General features: G+C 30.1%; 1 protein-coding gene across 1 annotated transcript in view; it reads right to left on the bottom strand.

The window, feature by feature from the left end:
• LOC129956574 (uncharacterized) overlaps positions 1–24,387 on the bottom strand; it is a 634,064-nt gene that overhangs the window by 23,620 nt on the left and 586,057 nt on the right. Inside the window, exons 21-24 of the mRNA XM_056068502.1 lie at positions 18,274–18,424; positions 11,072–11,138; positions 10,913–10,979; positions 6,951–7,039 (exon numbers count right to left, since the gene is read on the bottom strand). Coding sequence (XP_055924477.1) covers positions 6,951–7,039; positions 10,913–10,979; positions 11,072–11,138; positions 18,274–18,424 — 374 coding nt within the window. The remainder of the gene's footprint in view (positions 1–6,950; positions 7,040–10,912; positions 10,980–11,071; positions 11,139–18,273; positions 18,425–24,387) is intronic.

Raw genomic sequence — 24,387 nt, 5'->3', positions numbered from 1 at the left:
GCATATTTATTGATTCCATCGTGTCAATCCCTGGCGAGTTATTTGGCGATTAATCCCTGGCATGCCATTAATCGTATCCGAAAATAGAATTTGTGTTTTAAACATATTTTTCTCATACGGATGAAAAAAAATTTGGCACACAATGGCACTTGTAGGCACAAAGTACAGTACCAATTCGATATATTCAAGTTATTGTGTCACTATAGATATCAAATCTGGGGTGGATCCTAGAATAGCCCACCTCTTGGCGTCTTTTTGAATTTTCGCCAAACGAGTGGTGATAACCTCGCCAATATGGCAACCTAGACGGATTTTTTAAAATTTATTTTTATTTTATTTTTTATTATATTTATGTTATTTTATTTATTTATTTATTTTATTTTTATTACTATTTATTTATTAATTATATTTATTTTATTTTATTTATTATTATTTCTGGCCTTCAAGTATCGTTTTTTAATTGAAAGATAATAATAATAACAAATATTCAATTAGTAGTCAACTTGGCGAGATTTCAAGTAAGTCGCCAACAGGTGGGCCCATCTAGGATTTTACCCAAATTTGTGTACCGAATCTTATCTCTTCGTTTTATAGTTATCCTGTTAATTTATATTCGGAATGACGGACAGACGAACTTCTTTTGAACAGATTTTATTACCGTACACCAAATTTCAGTCGTTTAGGTCAAATATTTTTTCAGTTGCCGTTGTCATAGACAGACAGATGGACATTTTCCAGAAATGTGTTTTTCGTACTCAGTTCGGTATAAAACGTAGAAATTTGACAAGATCTCGTGTCCGAATTTTTTACGATTACTATACTTTTTTATACTACGTATAAAGTAAAAATCGTAACTTTAATTTAATTTCAAAAAGTTCTATAACGCAGGCATAAGAATTTAATTTACCTGAAAGTTGATAATTTTATCAAATGAGATTAAGTGCAGCTATCGAATTCTTTTTTTCTTTTTAAGGATAAACTACAAGTTGGAGATAGATAGAAAACATCAAGGAATACATTCTTTTCACGAACAATACCTAAGGTACTGCATTTTCACCAGTCAAGATAGGAAAAGAACAAAGAAATAGGGAATCACTTATTTATTCAACAGAAAGAGGCGGCAACCTCAGAATCGTTATAGAAGTAGTTATAGCAAAGTACTTTTACATCCCCGGAGTAACGACGCCGTGAAAAATTGATGATGCAAGCTTTTGAACTTATTTTGTATTTTTGTACTTTATGTTGTACTTTTTTCTTTGTTTTCGTTGCAGAAAATGGAATAAAGTTTAGCATGTGATCTTAATTACTAAAATTGTAGCACTGTGTCAAATTTCAGTTTTCAATCGGTCGAAGGAAAAGATGTTCAAAACGTATATTTAGTGTTCTGCTACGAAGCATAAAACTCTCATGTGTCATACACTCATAATAAAATTTTGAGCACTATGGAATTCAAGATTTTGCCCACATTCTTTTTTCCATCCGGAGAAGGGGATGGTATCACATCTTTATTAGGGTTTAAAAAAGTTCCGAGAGGCTACTCTTTCTGGATTATAGATTAAAAAAAAACTTTTACTACTGTCTCGTATAGGTAGTACAAAGAAAGTATAGCAATCATCAAAAATCGAACTCGAGATTTTGAAGACATTTTTCCACGTATTCGTGTTCTTCCTGAATTCGAAAAACATATTTTTGGAAAATGTCTTCTGTCTGTGACAAAGATAACCCAAAAATGCTTTGTGCTGGACAGTTTAACTTCTTGCCTACCGCAGGCGTATATATACGTTTCCCTAAGTCAATGTGTTAACTGCCCCTGGCGTATATATACGTTTCGCAATTAACTATATACGTATATATACGTGGCACTGGGGACCGAATCTCGCAAGTTATCCTCGGCAGGTAAGGGGTTAAATTTGATGTATGGCCTTTATATTAAATACTTTTCAGCAGTTTTGAAAGGAGTATCACGTGCGGAAGAAGGCCTTGACATGAACGTAGACGCTAGCAGTGTAGAAAATGCTATTAATTCCAGTACCCGCTTCCTCTCGTCCAGCTATTCATCCAACAGTTACTCTCAGAGAGCAGCTTCTACTACCAGCGGTATTAAAACTAGCTACACAGGACAGAATCTTCAGGCTATAGAGGATCTACAGGCCTCTCAGAATCTAGAGGCTGCACAGGAGTACAGTCCGGATCCGTTTCTAGGCAATCCTCTTTCGGTCAAACGCCAGGCTTTAGCGGATCTGCTCAAGAACAAGGTGGTTTCTGCCGAACAACTGCAGCGTCATCCGGATCCGTGTCGTCAAACATCTGGGTTTTCCGCATCTGCTGAAAGCCACAGCGGTTTCGGTCAATCATCTGACTCAGCATCTCGGCTTGTCTTTGATGCTAGACAATTTTGAATAAAATCTGTTCCGAAGAAGTCTGTCTATCAGGCTGTTCGAATATCAATTAATAAGATAATAATGAGAGCCAGACAGATAAAATTCGGTACACAGATTTAACATATGTTTTGTAAACACCTGTAAAAGTTTGAGACAACGGGTGGACTGCCCTGTCTTTCTGTACTCTCAGAAGCATGTTAACGCGATAATTCAAAAATGCAATAGCTGAAATATACCATCTTAAGTATGGAAGTGTCAAAGTGCAGTTTTGTGTCTAATCATTGTTTTAACGAATCAGAAAAACATATCTAAAGCCCAAATTCGGTTTCCGGTTAGTATTAACCTCATGCCAGAGTTAAATTGCCAAAAACCTCACCAAAGATGACACAATAAATTCAGTAAAAATACTAAATTTTGAGCAAAATCCGTTCAGAGGATGTCTGTCTATTCGTGCATAAGTTAACACGATAATTACAAGCAAAGAGAGCTAGATAGATAAAATTTTTATGTATTAACATCTATAGTGCAGACATCTGCCAAATTTTAAGTCATATACAACCAGGGGTTGACAGTCTGTTGGTTTGTACTTTCAGAAACACGATAATTCAAACACATAAGGACTCAAATTTGGTGTAGGATTTTGTGACTGCAAATGCAACTGTGTATCAAGTTTTTTTAGATCTGCAGAGAAAAACACGTGTAAAACACAAATTCGATTTATGCGTACTATTAATGCATGTTTGGAATTAATCGCCAAATAACTCTCCAAGGATCACACGATAGATTCTGTAAAAATGATAAATTCAAGACAAAAGCTAATATTGCGCCAATCATATATTATCAAAAGAAGGGAGGAAACTTTCTTTAATGCACGAACAATTTTGATATCACGTATAGTAATTATCTAAAATTGTAAATAAATAACATTTTTTAAATAAATAAATAAATGTATATAATTATCCTTTTTTCATGGGAACAAAATGTGTTCGTGAGCATGGGATACATACCATCTAAAGTAATTTTTGTTAATAAATTCAATTCAATTAACTTTGAATTTTTCCATGTTTACCATTTTATAATTTAAGGATAAATATTCAATTATGGATTATAAAGGACGTATAAGAAAAGAAGAATTATCTAAGGCAAAATGTACTTAATTAATTATTAGAATTAAGAAATGAATATTAATCGTCTTCCAAACTCTTCTAGATTGAATTAATTACTGTTTTCTTTACCGTCAAACGATACATGATACTTTTTTAATAATTGGCCTGGTAATATTATCCCTTTAATTATGAGTAAAACTATATATGTTTACATTTTGAAATACAAAAAAAAAAAAAAATCGATTTAAAAGTAGCATGTAAGAGCATAAGGTGCATAAAATCTCCGGTGGATATTTACTGAAGACTGCAAAAAATAATAATAAATTAAAAAACCATGAATCATCTATTGACAATCGTTGGGATGCTAGGCAGATTTATTACATTGCTTATTGATGACAGCCGGAGCTAAGGGGTTAAAGATGAAATAATAAAATTATTCATAGTATTCAATAAAAAATGTATGCATAATATGAGATTTGAGTCAATTCTACATTTAACTCAATTGCAAATAAAAATGTAAAAGGATTTTTTAAAAACAATAATAACAATGTTTACAAATACCTTTTTTTGTTCAATACCTGGTTTGTTATCTCATATGGAACATGCAGTTCTTCCTAAGAGAAGCGGGGAGGGGGGAATAGCAAATGTACGTTTAATTTTATTCATTTTGGAGAATTGATGGAAGTACAAATATTTATTCTTTGCAATATATTACTCGTCTTTAGAAAACTAATCAATTCTTTTAACACACACACACACACACACACACACACACACACACACACACACACACACACACACACACACACACACACACACACACACACACACACACACACACACACACACACACACACACACACACACACACACACACACACACACACACCTAAATATGAAGCTTTATACCTGATTTCTTAGTATAACAAAAAAAAAGCGTATAGTCATTCATACTAAATTGTAAGTAAGCGTAAATATAATTACTTTGTATATTTATACTTTTTTATATTTATAACTTTTATATTCAAATTAAAAATTAAATACTTTTAAGATGAGTAAGTTTCATAATAACATAAGTTTCTGTTTTAATTTGATATTAAATTTCATAATTTTTTTCGGAAATGATTCATTTTCTCTAATGAGACACAGGAATGTTTTCCGACGATTTCGAAATCGTTTATTAACGGATTTTAATTCTATAAAACTCTTTCGAATTCTTTCAGTTGAAAGCTAGTTACTCTAAAAAATGTTCATTTACGGATAACTGATAGAAATGATTTTACTCATTGAATTATAAAATATAATATCTTCAACAGATCGGATGCAGTAACATTTCTTAGCTATCAAAATATGGCTGATGATTTCCTGTTCAAATTTAAACTAAATCTTATAACATTAATAAAATTAATGGATTTTTTACTAGAGATTATATGAAAACAAAGTTGAAATAGAAACAAACAAAGTTGAATTATTTTATCAAACTAAATAAAATTGAATATAAACATTCGCATTTTGCTTTTTTTTCATATAAAATACAACAAAAGCAAACGATTTTTGAAGAATTTTTGTAGCCATAATCCAGACGATGATTAATTATATTTCCTTTTAAAAGAGAAACAGTATTCAACAAAAATAAGCAAGAAAATATGATAGCAGTAAAATTGAATACATAAAAGATAAGATGCGGTTTATTTAATGTAATTTTTTACGCATAAAAGTATTGAAAAAACTTGTTTACATTTACCTAAAATTATCTTACTTTAATACCTTATCAAAACTTTAAGCCTGTGTTAAGCCAACCGTATATTGGTAATCCTGTTTCAACATATAAGTTATACTTGCGCGTCTTAGAAAAATTGTCTGGGATAATCAATATATTTCTTTATACTCAAGGAACACGTCTTGATAAAATGAATTTTGTAGGTAACACTATAAAAGTATTCAAAAATATTTTTATCTTTATTGTAAAACATTGATTTCTTTTCTTTTAAGTTATTAACTAGTTTGTAATTTCTTTTTAGTATTAACACTATATGTATTAAAGTAATATTTATGAAGTATGTATATTAATTTTATCAATCATATAAGTAGAAACATATTATATAATAGCTGAAATATAAGACATTTTCTTGATGAAAAGTAAAGAATAATGTAAGCCTGAAGAACGCTTAATTTTTTTTATTACTTTAGTATTTTTATAATTATTAAATTATAATTTATAAATAAATTTTAATTATAATTTATATATATAATAATTAAATTGAATTTAACAACCACTTTGTCGACCAACTTATTCATCTAATTATTAATATTTTAGGCGGTTAAAAATTAATGTGGAATGCATATTTTTTAATTTTACGATTTTCACCTTGTTATATGATAAGGTTTAGAAACACGAGTTTAGCGAAATAAATCAAAACGAATTGTAAAGCACAGAAATTAAAAATTGTATGTATTAAGAAATAAAAACGGAAGTTAAAATCCTACCACGCAGTTAAATGTCCAAGGAAAACATTTTTTAAAAATCTTTTAACCTTGGAGAAAACACGCGATTGAATGATTTAATGGATGAATTTAAAATTTCATAACATTAAAAATTAAGTAATTAAAATATTTATTAAAAATAACGAAAACTTTGTACATAAATGAAATTTATGACATTAAAAAGGTAATATTTGAACTATAAGATAATGCAAGAATCATTTTTTGTGAGGTAATGGCTTTGGAAAATCTGGTCATTCAATAGATAAGTCATAGCTATTACCTATCTTGCAATAGTTAAGCCTATTTTCGAGCTTGATTAAACTTAGACGTCTCTTTTTTTATATCTTTTACATCTTCTTTCCTCTATGTGACGTGACTTGGAGATTTGGCGAGCACTAGCCGGAGCGTTCCGAATAATATTTTGCAAGTTCATTAATTAGAGAAACGTTGAATTAAGTTCAATTTTAAAAACATTCAATAAAGCAATCATAAACGTTCTATAGTGACTTGTTTACATCTAGCTGTTGCCATTTGATAGTATGTAATAAGAGCAATTTCTGTGGCAAGTACTTTAGCGTTTTAAATACAAAGATTGGAATATATTTTACTGCAACATCTTAAAAACAAAATAAAAATATACTCCATTTATAATAAAAATATATATCATAAAATTTTAACATATACAAAATTTCCAAAATTTAAATTGAAGTTTCAAAAATTTATATTTCACCAGCTCCTTCGGCAAACAATTGTTCACTATATTTATAATAAAGCGAGTTCGCAAATTGTACAGACTAAGTCTATGGCAAAGGATACATATTTGCTATGATTGGTTTAAGCCTTGGCATCTTTTTAGCAATGTTCTGCACTCATAATAATCTAGTTTTCGCTTATTTGGCTCAAACCTTGTGATTTAGATACTAATGACAGACCATTTAATCAATTCAATTCTGTTTTATATATATAAAAAAACGTTTACCTATTAACACTTTTGGAATGCTTTGAAGTTTCAAGTTTCTTATGGACTTTCAGCTCGGACTTGACTGTCGTCACCAACATAATTTGGAGCTGAGAATAAGATAAATAAATATTAATTATATAAAGCATAAAAGGTTGATTATAAAACCATGTATTTCTTAAATTCAATGAATTGTGTAACTTAAAAAGAATTTAACACATAGTATTCTTACTTTATCGTATACAAAGAGAAAATATTTCAGTCATTTTATAATTTGATCACAAACTGACCCTTCCCCCTGAATATGTATTTACCAAAATCCAATAACAATAATAAAAACAAAGAGCTCCATGTGATGATGAGAAATGCATTAACCCTTTGCTCTTGGATGGTATCTCTCACTTACCATTCAAGACGGTGCATCATTTTGACGGTTTATTTATTTATTTTTCAATTTTGATTGTTAAAAACGCCTACAGAATGCTAAAAAGATATAGATTAATTTTTCAAAGAAATTCGACTTAAACAGATACGAATATTTCTTTTTCAGAGCAATAAACAAATCTTTGTATTAGGTGAATAATCATGCATCTAATTACTTTTTCTAGTGCAAAGGGTTAATTAATTGTATTTTGATTATGTTATTGTGTGTCAAAATTGTGCATGCATTTTAGTACTTCTTTTAAATAAAAAAGGCATTGAAAAAATGAAATAATTAAAAGATTAGGGGTTACTATGGAAATACTAAAAATAGAACAAAATTCAAATTTAAAACTGCGCGTACATTTTAGTACATTTTTAAACAGAAATGACATTGAAAAAAATGAAATAATTTTAAAAGATTAGAGCTTACTATGGAAATACTGAAAGTAATGCAAAATTCGAATTTAAAATTGCGCATGCATTTTAATACCTCTTTTAAACAAAAATGGCTTTGAAAAGCTGAAATAATTTTAAAAGATTAGGACTTACTATGAAAATACTAAAAATAGTACAAAATTCAAATTTAAAATTGCTTATGTATTTTAATGCATTTTTAAAAAGAAATAACATGGAAAAAAATGAAATAATGTTAAAATATTAGGAATTGCTATAGAAATACTGAAAATGGTACAAAATTCAAATTTAAAACTACGCATGCATTTTAGTGCATTTTTAAACAGAAATAACATTGGAAAAAAAATGAAATAATTTTAAAATATTAGGGATTGCTAGGGAAATACTGAAAATAATGCCAAATTTAAACTAAGAAGAGATGAACAAAATTATTCATTTGATTTGAAATCCAACTTCTTTTAAAAATTATTATATCTTCAAGTATTTCATTTTTTGCTTATAAGCGATAATTTTTAATCCGAGTGCTCGTAATCTGTGTTTCGTCACATTGCAAAAAAAATGTAAATTCTTAATTAACATTTCTTATTTAGCATTTTACCTGATCTATTTTCTAAATTACAAAGAAAAGAATATACTTTTCATTCTTGCTTTCTACTTCCATTTTGAAAATCTTTTGCTTGCATAAATAAATGATAAGTTCTAGCACTTTGTTTTGGAAAAAGAAATATGGCATCCTCAGAAAAGTATATCTAAAATTATTCCGAAAATATTACCGGAATGTAGAAATAAAAAAAGAAAAAAAAGAAAAGGAAAATATTTTTCTCTTTGTATGTATACTTTGTTGCATTTCATATTCAAGCGACAGCGGTCGAAAAGTTTCATTTTGATAAACAGATTTTCGATGAAATAAATATTTATATATTCTTTTTTGTAAGGAAAGATTTTCTCTTCAAATTTTGTTCATAAATATACATTTTTCGGCAAAGAGTAAATAGAAGCGTCCCAGTGTTTTGAGTAAGTTGTTTATATATATATATATATATTTCTTTAGAATGCTTTCTGATATTTAGGTTACGCTCATACGCTGCCCATTGAGTAATTCTAAAAAAAGAGCAGGAAGTAACATGGTTACAGAGACGAGTAAATCCATACCAAGAACGCAATCGAAGAATTTATGTTTATGTTATAAGTTTCTATAATAAGTTTGGATAGTACAAAAAAATTTAATTTAATTCTATATAATAAATACATTTAATTTATCATTTATACTGATGAATTGAATATATTTTTTAAATTAAAAGATTAAATATGTTTATAAAAATAATAAATTAAAAAATAAATTCTATATTAAATATATCTAAAAAAATTAAATGATTTAATTTTTCCCTTTTAAATATTTAGCGTATTTTGTCAATGAAAAAGATTTGTTTCATGACTTAATTATTCCACTTTGAAACTTTATACAAATTTAATTTATTTTGTCAAAGCAAACGATTGTGTATTCTAGTAACCTCTTTATTGCAAACAACTTGCTGCCATATGTAAAATTATTTTATTTTAATTATTTACGGGCAAGGTGTCTGATATTTGTAGGTCAATTTTTAATTTAAATAAGTTGAAAAGAAAAGTTAAAAAAAATGCGGAAAGTGTAGCATTTGTTGAACGACATTGTTACTTTAATTAAAAGTGGATTACGAAGCTCGTTCTTTTAAAATTAATATTAATCTTTATACATTTTATTTTGTAAAATCTGTGACAAAATAGCTGAAAAGTAAATATACATTCCCAACATCAACTATAAACATCAGCATTATTAATTTTGTAAATAAAAACAAAAAAGTTTTCGTTTTGAAGTAAATAATTAAATTATTAAAATTGATCAAATCATTAATGTTCTATATTTGGAAATATTTATTGGTGTTTGTTAATAGTAGAGAAAGAGAAAGTTAATGTAGCATTTACATCTTGAGTAATACTCGAATTTTTTAAAGATTTTATGAAGAAAAAAAAAGCAATGAGCTTGATTCAGAAAATGAACCTTATATCTTTAATAGCGAAAAAAAATGTACTCTTGATGAAAAGAAAATCCTTTAGTACAATACGACACTTCATCGATAATTCACGAGTGGAATGTTCTACTGAATGAATATCTTTGATGGTAAGTTCGATTCCCGATCCAGGCAATAAGTACATATTGGTACTTACTGCCTGGTATTAGTACATATTGGTAATTAACGATGATAGAGCGAAAACTCGCCAAATGTAACGCCAAAACCAAATTGGCATTGCAACCCTATGAGGGCGCTTTTAATTTACGAGAAGAAATCAAGTATCTGTTTACGCTGTTAATGTTAAAAGATGTTAAAATTATTGATGTTAAAGATGAAAAAAATAAAGATGTCAACATTTTCGCCAATGAATCGCCAATCCGTCACCAATAATTAATAAGTATTTACATATTTCCTAGCGATATGAATGTACCAAAATTTTTAAGCTATAAATCTGCTTTATGATAAAAGAAAATTTCCATATACTAAGAATATTTCCATATACTTATTTTACCTTATATAAAAATATCTTAGAAATACTGTAAGATTTAATAATTATGTTAGGTTTCTCGTCTAGTCGTGCCAACCTTCTAAACATGTATCAGATGCCAACTATCTTGGATAGCAACAAAAATAACAAAAAACGATTTTGGCACACAATAAAAATTAGGATTACCACATTTGGCGGGAAATCGTCCGAAAAATTTAATTTTAGCAGATAGACATTATTTTTGAATCAGACAAAAGCGCAATGTGAATTTTTGTAAAATTATGGTCACTTTATGCCTTTCATCAAATAAAAAAAATGAGCACCTACCATTAAATTCAAGTTTACAGTATCTTTACCAAAGTACTGTACTTTTACTAAATAGTTTTTACTTTTTTTCTAGCTGTATCTTGTCAAATTTGGCTTTAGATTAAAATACATTTAGATTTTTTAAATAATGGTAATTATGATTGGTGAAAGAATCGTCACTTTAGCGGCGGTTGCAATATTACGTTTCGAGCCTAACTTCTTTTTTTTTCGATTTTTGTGTCTGTTTTAAATAAAAATGATTATAGTTTTTTTAAAAATAAAAATACATTGTTTTAACTTACCACGGTGATGATAATTACAGATATCGAATATGCATAAAAATAATTTGTCTGCATCTGAATCCACCAACTGCAAAAGAATTAGAAAAATATGTTATGTTTATGTGTTAAGAATCATAAAAATTTCTGAATGCTAAAAGGCCTTTCAAAATAATATGTTACCTGTTTAATCTGAAACCTACGGGTACCTGAGCTGCCAAAGTAGCTCCTACAACAATCATTGGAATGGCTGAAAAAAAACGCACATTTTATATATATCCATTCTAATAAAATAGAATTTTATGTTATAAGTTTCAATATTGTATTTCCTAATTGTAGGAATATATAACACTTTTATTAAACAAGTTATCCACGGATAACAACTACACTTACATGTGACTATGACTATGGAAGATATTTTTAAAACCTAATCAGGATAAAGATAATTAGGAATAATTAGGAACGAGCAATTAGGAATACTACAATCTAGGGATAATTGCAGTGTTTGTCGATATTACGAATCTATTTGTCTGTTCATGTGATTAAAAATACGATAAATTGAGCATTGATGCCAAATTGAAAATTAGACGCTATTTCAAAAATCAATGTTTATATTTTAAAATTAATAAATTTGTAAAAGAAGAGATAAAACAATTTCGACCCTCTAATTTGTAACATCGCAGGCTGTAATATTTTCGACTTGAATTGTTTGCATTGTCTTTGCTTGGCTTGGCTTGACTGCAGAGTCGTTGCATTCTATGCATATCGATTTTTCCCATCATTCTGTTTGCAGAAAAGAATGTCTGTCTGTCTCTCTTCCCCATATTCGCTCTAACCCTGGGGTGGGGCCCTCGAAATGAGGATGAGATGCTTCCGGTATGGAGGTTGGATCTCGCCACCCTGGAGGGTGCACAAAAAGATGGGGGATCTGGCTTCTCCCATCGATAACGAACGTACTTCCTTCGGGAAGGGTTGTACCGCGGCCGGTGATGGCCCTTAGGACTCAACCACAGCTCCCGCCAGTATTGCTGTTGCGGCGGTCCGGTCATTCAGTATTATTTATCCGTGTGCCTTTGGGCGGGTGGAGAGTCAGTGATATGACTTCCCCATATCCGCTAAACCGTTCCGTAACTATAATGGTTACAGTTATAGAGATATGAGTCTGGGTTTTGTTCGACCATCTGCCCTGCCTGCTTTCAGTCAGCTTTACATCAACTGTTTATATTGCCTTAACATTTTTTCAATCAACGAATTAAGTATCACACAATTTATAGAATAAACCAACCTAAATTTTTATATCATTATATAAAGGTTGGAAATTTTAGAATTTTTGAAACATTGCGAATAAACCGTATATTCGTATTTTCCGCTCCACCTGTTAAAAACAGAACGTCATACAACTCAGATTACATTCTGTGCATTTTTTAATTATTTCAATGTTGTTTTTATTTATTAGAACATAGCATTAATAGTATTAGAGAAAATGGAGTAAAATGTGAAATAAAAAAAATTATAGGAGATTCAAACTACTGGTCCAAAGCATTGTCGCATGATAATATCTTAGGCTTGAATCGGATATTTTTATTTGCTTTTAAAATTTACTGTCTATTGTATAACAACGGCAATGTGTACACAAAATTAGCGGGGATTATCCACTCAAAAATTCATCGCATACTCTCTAATAAAGTTATTATACGAGAGAACGCCTTGAATCGCATTGACACACAATAACAATGAAACATTAACCTTTGACATAAATTTAGCATTTTTACTGAACCTATCGTGCCATCCTTGGAGAGTGTTTAGTGATTAAGCCCTGACATGCGGTTAAGAATCTGTGCTTTTGATGCATTTTCCACAACTTATTAAATCTAAATTTGGCATTAACACTATATTTGTAGTCACAAAATCACTTACCGAAATTAATATATTCAAGTCACTGTGTTTTTGAATTATCTTCTTTACATGTTTCTGAAAGTATAGACCGACAGACAGTCAACCCTTTGTTGGATTTAGCTCAAACTTTGATAGGCGTGTACACTATAGATGTTAAACCTGTGCACCGAATTTTATCCATCTAGCTCTCTTCGTTTTGTAGCTATCATGTTAACTTTTATTCGAACAGCCAGACAGATAGACTTAATCCGAACAGAATTTGCTCAAAATTTGATTGAAACATGCAAATTCAGTGTGTGTGTTGTTATTTATGGCACTTTACAAGCCCGCAGACAGTTATCTGTCAGCGATTTAAGCCGAGTGAATGTCTCTTGTTTTTCAGTAGCGCCAACTAGGGCCAAGAGTACGAATTAGCTACTCACGCGTCACAACCCTTTTTACGGGGCGGACTTCATTCATGCATTTCATTCACTCAACCACATATCGTAATTTAGACCTGAATTAGAGAACTATCACCTCTGAACCAGTATCGACAGTGGTATTACTCTTGACATGGAGGACTTTGTGACCTCGACAGATTTATACGCGCCAGCCACCACACACACGGAGAGTCTTCGGCCGGCGGGGATCGAACTCACAATCAAAAGGATGCGAGTCCAACCAGCCAGGTTATCCCGGCCTGTAAATTAAGTGTAAAGACCGTATACTAAATTTCAACCGTTTAGCTCAAAGCGTTTTTCAGTTACCTTTGTCACAGAGAGACAGATGGACATTTTTCAAAAATGTGTTCATCAAACTCAGAGATATCTAAAACATGGTGATTCGTCAACATTTACAGTATATCGAGGCTTATGGGAATAGATAAAGACAGGAACCGCCGTTTCAAAGGAATACCAGAAACCACTAGGCAATAGAAGTTCACACCCTTACGATCCAGATCTGGAATTTTGAAACATATTACAGTCTAGTGCCACTCCAATCTATTCTAATGACCCATCATTAGTCCTTCATGCGACCCATTTTGGACATTATTCCTTCGTAATAAATTGGCACCTATTTCTGCAAGTGCCGTTGTCAGGTGAAAATCTAACAATCACGGAATTGATTGAAGTGCATAAAGATGTCAGGCATTCGGCGCGCGCCTGACTATCATGATAATGGCATTGCCGTCGTTACCAGGAGATGCCCTTTGTATAATTTGCACATAAATGCGAGCAGACTTGCAAGCAGAAAGTAATACAGTGATTCTGTAGAGTAGAAAATGCTGTAGGAAGGCCTTATGATTAGTATACACCATTATTTATTTTGGGTTCTTTCGATTTCACATGTTTCTATATATAATTATGATTTTATCTTAGAATAATATTTGATTTAAAATTACTTAAACTTATATCATTCACTAGCCGCCTTTGGAGACCAGCCAGTTTACCAATCTTAATGCAAGTTAAAATTTTAATAATTAAATATTTTATAGAACTCCCATTTTAATTGCTTCTTCATTAAAATATTTTAAAACTTCAAATTTTAATAGTCATATAATTCACTCATAATATTATAAAAGCCTTCAGCCATAACGTAATATGTATCTCTCTAATTTTCTATTAGCTCTCGTAGAATTTATACTTTCAATTAAAGTGGAAATGATTAAACTGCAATAAATATAATAATATATATATATATATTTTTTTTTACTGAAACGAAACATTTTTTTTAAATATAAGTACAGGAAACAGAGTCGCTGAGTATTTAACTAAAGAATATTTTTCTTAATTTATATAATATCTCAAGAAGTTTTCAACAAAATTTTCTCAGATTCATCATGAACAGATCGATTCATTAACAATTTTTCGTTTTAAATGCATCAAACACTAAAAAAATTATTAAAACAGAAGCGTTTGAAATAATCTGTCGAAAACATATTAAGCCTTCAAAACCAAGTCCACATCCGTTGTCAACAATCAGAACACAATGCGCATGCATGAATTTTCATCGCCAGTTACGGTAACGCAAATGCGAGACTTTTTCTACGCCAGTTGGGGTAACGCTATGCAGATTAGACATTTTTAATTTCCTTTCTTCTGTTTTATTTTAATTCAAAAGTATTTCAGAATGAATATGAAAGATCGATTCATTAACAATGTTTAACTTTAAATGCATCAAACCTTAAGAAAATAAACAGAATCCTTTGAAATAATCTGCCGAAAATTTCGTAAGCCTATCGTCTTTAGCGTGGGAAAAAAAAAAAATAACTGAAGTCTTACTGATTTGGCGATGGAGAAAATGAGATGATTTTTTTGGCGGGAAAGTTAGTTTTTAATTAATAATTAAAATTTTAATTAAAAATTCAAAAAAAGGGACCTTAATTGCACATTCCCGACCTCCAAGTTATGCATGTGCCAAATTTGGTAGCTGTAGGTCGAACGGTCTGGCCTGTAAAGCGCCAACACACACACACACACACTGAGCTTTATATAAGTATAGATAGATTAAGCAATTTTGGTAGTAAAAACATTTTAAGATTCAGAATGTATATAAAAGTAAATATAAAAACAATAAAATTATAGCAAAAATAATTACGAAACAGGTTTCTATTAAAGTACTGAAAAACAACCCATGAGAAGAACAACCCCATACCCGAAATATTCTTACACGCATCATAATCTCTTTAATAGAACTGTGGAAGCTTGGGAAAGTCCATGGATGATCGAAGATTCGAATTTTTATTTTTAGCCTACAGCGCATGACAATGTTATGCTTCAGAACTAGTAAGAAAAATAGAATTTTGCATTTTAAACACTTTTTCTGACCGATTCAATTAAAATTTAACAAGGAACAGCTTATTGACAAATAATGCATCTAATTTTATTCATTTAAAGCTTTGCGTTTTTGAGATCGCGATAAAATTTGAGATTTCATAAAAGCTTACACTTTAGATGCAAACCAATGTTCCAAATTTTATCCATCTAGCTCTTTATGATTTATAATCAACCCTATTAAGTTGTATTCGAAAAGAAGACAGACTTCTTATGAAAGCATTTCGCTAAAATTTAACTGAAATCTCAAAATTCGGTGTAAAGATTACATATCGAATTCCATCTATTTACTCCAAGAATTTTTGAATTGTCGCGTACAACAGACAGATAGACTTTTCTTCATATACAAAAAAAAAAAAAAAAAAAAGTCATAACTGTGAAAAAAAACTTTACCTTGGCATTTTTACGAATCTCCACTTTTTAGAAATTCCCGAGTGCGAAAAACAAATATTTGGAAGTTTATGAATCTTTGAACCTATCAGTCTATGAATACGATAACTGAAAAGTGGTTTGAGCTGGACTTGGAATTTGGTACATGGTCTTTATATCAAATTTCTAGATTTTCATCAAAGTACGAAAGAAATCCATTACCATAAAATTTACATATATGTGTCAGTCTTAGAGCAAGTGAATATGAGAAATACTCAACTCAAAAAGCTAGATCATTGAAATTTGGCTCACAAATTTTGCATTTAAAGATTGGATTCGCATTACATTTTAAATTAGATCCGTCAGTGAGTTTATCGCCTGTCGATCTATGCATTCACATATATATAAACGTGATGACTCAAAAATGCAAATAGATAAATGAAATTTGGTATGCTATTCTTTTATTAAAAGTATGGCTCTGTGCCATGTTTGGGTTTTAAGTAATTGAAAAAAAAAAAGTGACTGAAAGGCATACTCGGTTTTCTTTTTTATATTTTGGAGTTTACAAGTGAGACTGAATATCTGAAACTCATGGCATTTGCAGACTTAAGTTTCAGATATTGTACATTCAGTTGCCTTTTATGTGGGAAAGGGGTGGGGGTAATAATACCTTAATTAAGGGATATGGGGATCACTCCAACCGGTTTATCAAGTAGTCAAGAAAAAAAAATGATTACAAAAAAAAAAAAAATCCATCTTTACCCTTATGAAAGAAATAAGTTGAATAAAAATGTAAAATTTCATTTTCATATCACCTTAGCATTAATTCTGCTAAAATCAACATTCATTCGGTGAAAACCAAAATATTTCATTCGCAATGTGTAAAATCTAAAAATTCAAACACCTAAAATAAAGTGTGATTACAATATTATCATCAAATGCATAAGAAATATTAAATACATTTTTTTAATGTTCACTGGCTGAAACTGGCTAAAACAGATGTTAAATTGTTATTTCTATATTTTTAATTCCGGCTGAGTCGCCAGATGCCACTTTCACTCTTTAAAAGTGACAAGAAAATAGAGGTTTATTTTGCTAAGAGAATATGTATGGGCCATTTGGTTTCAAAAGCTTCGTTCTTTTTAGTCTCAACGAAAGTCACCGGATCTTTCGCCTTACGATTTCTTCCTCTGTTATATTAAATTGCGATGTATGTCCCACTATTGCCAGCTACAATGAGCGGGCTTCAAATGACCTTCAAAGCTCTTACGTGTATTGATAAAGAGACACCTCAATATCTTTGGGAGAATAGAACTATTATTAACCAGTTAACTGCGGAATTTATTTTTAAAAGTCCCTCAAATTCCCCTTTCTGAAGTCAAGCGATGATTTATATACACATCGAAAGCAATACAAAGGGTTGCATTGTAAATTTTGCAAAAAATCATATTAATGCGAATAAGATTTCATATTTATTGGCTGAAAATTTGCTCATCGACGGCTCCAAAATGTTAATTTGGAATGACATGTACTCATGTTTAAACGGACTTAACTGACTGAGATGTGTGTTTTGTAATGAATAAAAACATATAAATCTTTACTAGCATTAGAAAATGGCCAAGATCTTTACAATGCATTTATTTTCATATTTGTAATTCTTTTTAAGATATAGAAAAAAACTAATATATTTATGTTGTACCTTGGTCATTATTATAGTCAAATACATCTACACCATACACTATAATATTTGAAGTTTAGAGATTGATAGATTTCATACTGCGTATCCATTTATTGAACAACGGTTTTGATGAATGGATACTCATAATATGTATCCATTTTTGATAAATGGATTTATAATGGATGCATCCATCTATCAAAAATCGATACACATCATGGATACTCAGAATAAATGGATACTCATAATGTATACTATAGATAAATGTGTAAAAACAGGCAAGTATTATAATTTTTTATTGTTCTATATGAAATTCGCCTTTTGAGAGTATTTCCGTTGCTTCGAGTAACATAATTTGATAGTTTTTAGAAAAAAGTTAGAATTTTATGCCAGAAATCAAAATGTCTTCATAAGTCGTCCAACTCGTCATTTCATGATTCATCACTTTTGTAATCGTTTTGTCCTTTTCCATTCATAAACATTCCTTGTCAATCCCCGTCGAACGTTATGCGTATGAGCTAATGTCACATTACACAATACTTTTGTAAAACATTCCCCATTTTTATAAGTCATGTCAATTGTTTCCTTCTGTCATTGGAATGGTAATCAAACAGGTGCATTCAATTACTTACCCCATCCCATAGTGGCCAATTTCAACTCCGGATAGCGTACACCTTTCATGTCTACGAATTCCATGTAGACGGTGAGCCCCACACAAAGCTGCATGGAGAATGCGGCCAGCAGAAAAAATTGGATGAGAGACATCACGTAAGGGTAGTATTCCTGTGGAAATAAATCAATGAATAAATTAAAGGAAATTCATATCTGTACATATATATCTGTAGGAAATCATATCTGTACATTCCTATATGTGAGCTACAATGTGCATGCGCTAGGCTTGATTCTCCTATCTTTATTTTATTTTTAAAACTGATCCTTATAGCAAAAAGAACGTGTACGCAAAAATTTATTTGGTGCGGGGTATCGCACGTGAACATAAATATAGCTACTGTTCGCTTCAGTATCTGAGACTGCCACTTTTCGACGATTCTATCTCATTAAGGGGTGAGACGAGGAAGGATGAGCATATTTCCGGAATTCTTCCTCATTCTTTGACCTTGATCCCCCCCTTCCCCCTATTAGATATTTTTTCGTTTAATTTTTTTTTCCACTTGTGTGTCGTTTCTGAACGCATTATTTTATTTTAATTCAAAACTGCATATTGATTGTTTATATGGCTCATTCAAGTGCTGGTTCAAATTCTGCTAATTATTTCATGCAATATATTTAAAATAATGATACTTTTGAAGAAAGAACATTAATATTAATAATATTTGTTTAAAAGGCGATTTAAAAATCATATTTATAATATTCTTAAGATGCTCCATATTTACACCAACTTCTTAAATGAAAAAAAAGTTTTAAATAGAGTAAACTGTCAATGATCTTAAAATATTGTCAAAAATTTCAATAACAAATCAATAATGAAATATTTTAACATAAAAAAAACCATTATTATTTTCTTAAAAAGTAAGCCACCAAGTTTTAATTTGCTCTAATGATGGAATAATGTTTATGCCCCTTACAGTAATTTAAAAATGCTCTAAAATATTTTATTGTGAATAAGTATCTTTTTTGCGATAGAATTGTGAATTATCTGCAATGTTTACGCCCCATAAGTCCGGGTGTAATCCGAGTTCACTTTATTATTAAATGTAAACATCTCCTCCTTTCATCGTTCCTCTCACCCCTATTTTTTCGAATTAGATCCATCCTATCGCATGCGCAAGAGAGAGGAAGGTTTTAGAATCCGTTGGCCAACAATAATTAAAACAATAAAAAGTATTGTCAGAAAATAAATTTAAAAATATTAAAAAAATTATGAAGAATTGGACTGTTGAAATTATAAATGCTGTTAGGAATTGTGCTGAAAGTTGAAAAAAATATATTTTGTGGTTCCAACGACGAGGAAAGGCGCTGTTGCTCCCGATTGGCAAAGAATTTGGAGCACAGTGAAATTATTTGCTCGGAAGTACGTGAGGTCTGGAGAGGAACAAGTGACAATCAGGAAATAAAATTTATATCATTGAAATACTTTTTAAAATTTAAAGTGGTATAAAAATGGTTCTGTGTTATAATATTCCTCGAGGTTATTTACGATCATTTTTGGTTAAAAATTCAATAAAAAGTTTAGAAAAGCTTTTTTTTTCAAACTTCTAATCCACCAGCTCCTGGATTAGTACACTTTAGAATCAAACTTAAGATTTAAAAGTCCTACCGGGATTGGATTTAAAGTAGTACATGGAGACAGTTGCTACATATTCTTTTTTGCCACTGAGTTTAATTCAAAAACACAGAATTTTCCCTGAAACAACAGTGAGGTCATTTATTATGGCCATTGAAACATGACGCGGAATGCTGAAATGAAGTTTCTTAGGAAACATTCAGGAATCTTACGGAGCGCCATCTATCGTTCTGGCAAGAATGCCGGACCAAATATCGCAATGTGATTCCGAGTCGTCTAGGTTAACCTTACTCCTCCTCGAAGTTTACAACATTAATGCTGAAATACCCTGTATACAAAAATTTTGGTTGAAATTTAATTTAATGGGGTTTTCGAATTTGTCGCCAAAATGGTAATCCAAGCAAGCAAGTGGAGTGATTTTTCAAGTAATTCTATCACTGATTTGTTTAGAAATTTTTTTGTTTTGTTGAGTTGCACTCCTGCTACTTTGGTAACTTAGTATTGCTGACATCAATGAAGATGTGAAATAGCACATTAAAGTATATTTCATTCGAAATTTTACAAATAAATTTGATTTTAATATTTTTTTTATTATTATTTAAATTAGTCTCACGGGGGGGGGGGCTCGTAATTGAGGATGAGAAGATTCCGGAATGGTGATTGATTCTCACCATTTCTATGAGTACGAAAATAGAGGGGGCCGGACTCCTCCCATAGGTGACGGGACGTACTTCCTTAGGGAAGGGTTGTATCGTGGCCTGTGATGGCCCTTAGAACTCAAACACAGTTCGCGCCAGTGTTGCTGTCGCGACGGTCTGGTCATTCAAGTATTTCCTGGTGCCTTCCGGTGGGTCAGAATAGTCAATTTGTGATTTGTGATTATTATTTAAATTATAAATTTTTAACTGCAGATATTAGAGTGCAGAAAATACATACTACTAAAAGTCATATATTAAAATTTCATTTGGTTGAAATAATTAGTTGCTAGTCTTTCATTTTTCCAATGGATGCCAAGTCGCCAATGCTAAAATGCAAGATAGCCGCTAAATTTATGATTTGGTAAATAGAGCAAACCAATTTATCAGAGCTCAAAAATGAACAAGAAAATAAATTCTTTGATAAAAAAGAAAATTCTTTTAAGCTTTTAAGTAGTTAATTTCTGTATGTTTTCTTTAGTAATCACCTTGCTTTTTGACACTAACGGCTTGGTTTCCGTTAGAATCGTTGATATACAGCCTTTTATAATATGAGCGGCAACATTTATCATTCTTATGACTTTATGCAACACACACACAAAAAAAAAAAAAAAAAACCAACGGCTTGGAAAAGTTAAGAAAGAATATATTTGGAAAATAAAGTAAAATTAAATACAAGCGCTAAATAACTAATCGTCGTGGAAAACAGAGAGCGAGGTTTTAAAATTCCGAAGTTAATTTTCTTTTAGATTTTTTCCATTACTTAAAACAGTAATTAGAAAAAAAATTAACAGATTTAGAAACAGCAAATTAACAACTAGTTAAGATATGCCATCGTCTGTTAAAGTAATTTCATTCTGAAACTACCACTAGAAATTATTAACAGACTATGCTCTTGATAATTGGTAGTATCTTTTACAGCATAAACAAGTATTAATAAATATATAAAAAAGAAAAAAAAAGTGTAAAACGTTGAAAAAGAAAACGATTCTATAGTTAAAAAAAATAAATACATAAACTAACACAAGAAGGATTAACATAAAATAAAAATAAAAATAAATTCTATTAGAAAGCACTTTTTTTCGCGATAGAAACAATAAAGAAATAAATCCAATTAAAATATAAAAAATGCGAATTAGATAAGTGCACAACAAAAATAAATATTGAAAGTATCGTCGCGAATCTTGATAAATTCTGACACTTTCTAGCCTTAATTTAATTTTCGTTTTCACTCGGGGAATCTTGAAACAGCTTTGTTTTTAAGAACTCCGTCATGAAATTCGAATAAGAATTCACTTTGTTTGCGTTAATTAATAACTACACTTTTTTGAAAAATTCATAGATTGCATTTTCTGCATCAGTAGACCACAAGAATTGAAGACAGTCACTTTTATCTGAAATTCTTAGGTTGAGTGAAATTGTTAGAGTCTAGAATACGTTCTAGTAAATTAAGCATAGAAAATAAGGATGCATTTTTTAATAAAAGTATCTAGAACCATTCTGTTATGCTTACCAAGTAAATCATAATTAAAAAGTGTTATGCGCCATTTTTTGAAACGCTTGAACTTTAAAACGCTTAAAATAAGCTTTCATAAGTAATACTGAGATTAAAGATTATCTGAAAATTTACTTGGGCTGAAATGTGTGAAATTATTTAGTTAATCATAGTTTTGAATAAACTTTTTTGTTTGTTTGTAATTCGAACTATTACACTAATCAAGGAAAAGGTTTTAGTTTTAGCAAAAGTCAAGAAATTATGAAACTTTTTTTCCGTAAGATTTTTTCCTGTTAAATAACTATTGGATACTTATGCCTTTGGCGACCAGCTTGCCCGTCAAGCTAGTTAATTTTTTTAGGTTATTAAACGATTAATATAGAATGAATTTTTTTTAAAATTTCAATTAATTTGATACGATTTTAAAATAGTACTTGAACTGAATCATTCCGCAACAAATTATTTTGAGCAGAAATTAGAAGTGTATGCATTTTGAAATATAAGTGGAAGTTTAAATCCTATTTTGGAATTTATGATAAAAAAAGTAATTTTTTATCTTAATTTTAACATTGGCAAAAGTACGCCACGATTCAATATTTTGATGCATAAGTTTGAATATCATAACATTGAAAAAGCAACTGAAGTGAGCATTTCTCTTAAAAAACTTTTTTTCAAACCAAACCAAACCTAACATTAAAGGCATTATGATATTGTACATTAAACTTGAAGAATTTGTTAACAGTAAATAAAAAAAGTTGTATACAAATGAAATCGATATTATTAAATAGATCATTTTTTGAGTTTTAAGATAATTAAAAAATCTTTTTGGGAAATTAATAGTTTTGGAAGACACCTATTTCCTGTAAGTAAGTCATAGCAGGTATCCGCAGAGATGGCTAAGCCTACTTTCACTCTAGATTGTTAAACTTTCCCATTAAAGTTTAATTCTTAATTTCTTTTACAAAAGTTTATTTTCTCCTTACTGAATGAAGTGTTTGACACGGCGAGCAGCATTCATAATATTATAATTTTATTTCATTAGCGAAGTGTTGAATTAAGTGCAACTGTGGAAACGCTGAATAAAGCAATCTGCTGAAACTTTCTTACATCGATATGTTTACATTTCGTTGCTGGCATTCTGTAATAAGTAATAAGAATGCTTTCTGTGCCACGTACGTTAGCGTTTTATATTTATATATATTTGTACTTAGCAATTAGGTATCTCTGTCAGCTCCATAGCTATTTCACTGCGTCGCCCATGCTTCTTTGCTGAGTGTAGAGCTTTTCCGCTCTATCGAATTAATGTTTCAATTTCATTCGCGAGGAAATTAATGTCGATGCTTTCTTCGGATACTTTACAGGATTAAAAGCTCTTATATCTATGGTTATTGCCATCCCTTTCGTCGTAAAATGTATGGAGGCTAATAAATCCTTCCTTCAGCTGTTAAAACAACATTAAAGAAACCTTAAGACTTTTTCTGAAGAGTAGAGCTCTTTTTCTTAGTAATTTCAAAGCATCTTTTTTTTTTTTTTTGCAGTGCTCATTAAAGTGGATTGATGACACATAGAAAAATACACGTTATTTTGATTTAGAGATTTTATTGAATTTAGAGGCACAAATTTTAAATAAAAATTATCGTTTGCGATGATATTGCTTTATCTGTCGACAGCATTCGAATATTTTCTGAATACAGAGTTTGTATGCTGACAGCATTAATAAAATATATTTAATAATAAGGTATTGCTTATCAACGTGGTGAGCTTTTTTCTTGGAAATGCAAGTACGTTTGAAAGTGAATGGATTGATGGCGTATAGAATAATTTTTATTTAGAGAAAAAATAAAATTTTTTGGAAAGCTCTTTTAATAAAAATTATCGTTTGTAATTGACTATGTATATTTTGAGAAAAACTAAGAGAATAATTGAATAGAATAATTTTTATTTAGAAGATTAATTTAATTTTTTGAAATCTTTGGAATAAAAATTATCGTCTGTAAATAAGTATGTATATTTTGAAAAAAATTGCAGAAAATAATTGAATAGATTTTTTTATTTTTTATTTTCAAGATTAATTTAATTTTTTGGACAGCCGTTTTAGTAAAAATTATAGTTTGGAATTGGGTATTGTATTTTAAGACTAAAATACAATAAATTCGTCTGCTTCAATTTTGTAATTAAAATATCGTTTTTTTCCAAATTTAGAAATTTAATTAAACCGAATTTAAAAATTATAATTAGGGGAATTTTAAAGTTATTTTTATTTTTTTTATTATTTTGCAAATTAATAATACGCCGAAATCGGATTATTTTG

Source organism: Argiope bruennichi, chromosome 11 (genome assembly GCF_947563725.1).
Source record: "Argiope bruennichi chromosome 11, qqArgBrue1.1, whole genome shotgun sequence".
Taxonomy (NCBI): Eukaryota; Metazoa; Arthropoda; class Arachnida; order Araneae; family Araneidae; genus Argiope; species Argiope bruennichi.
Note: the sequence above shows the minus strand (reverse complement) of the source record. Positions and strands in the feature narration are given on the sequence as shown.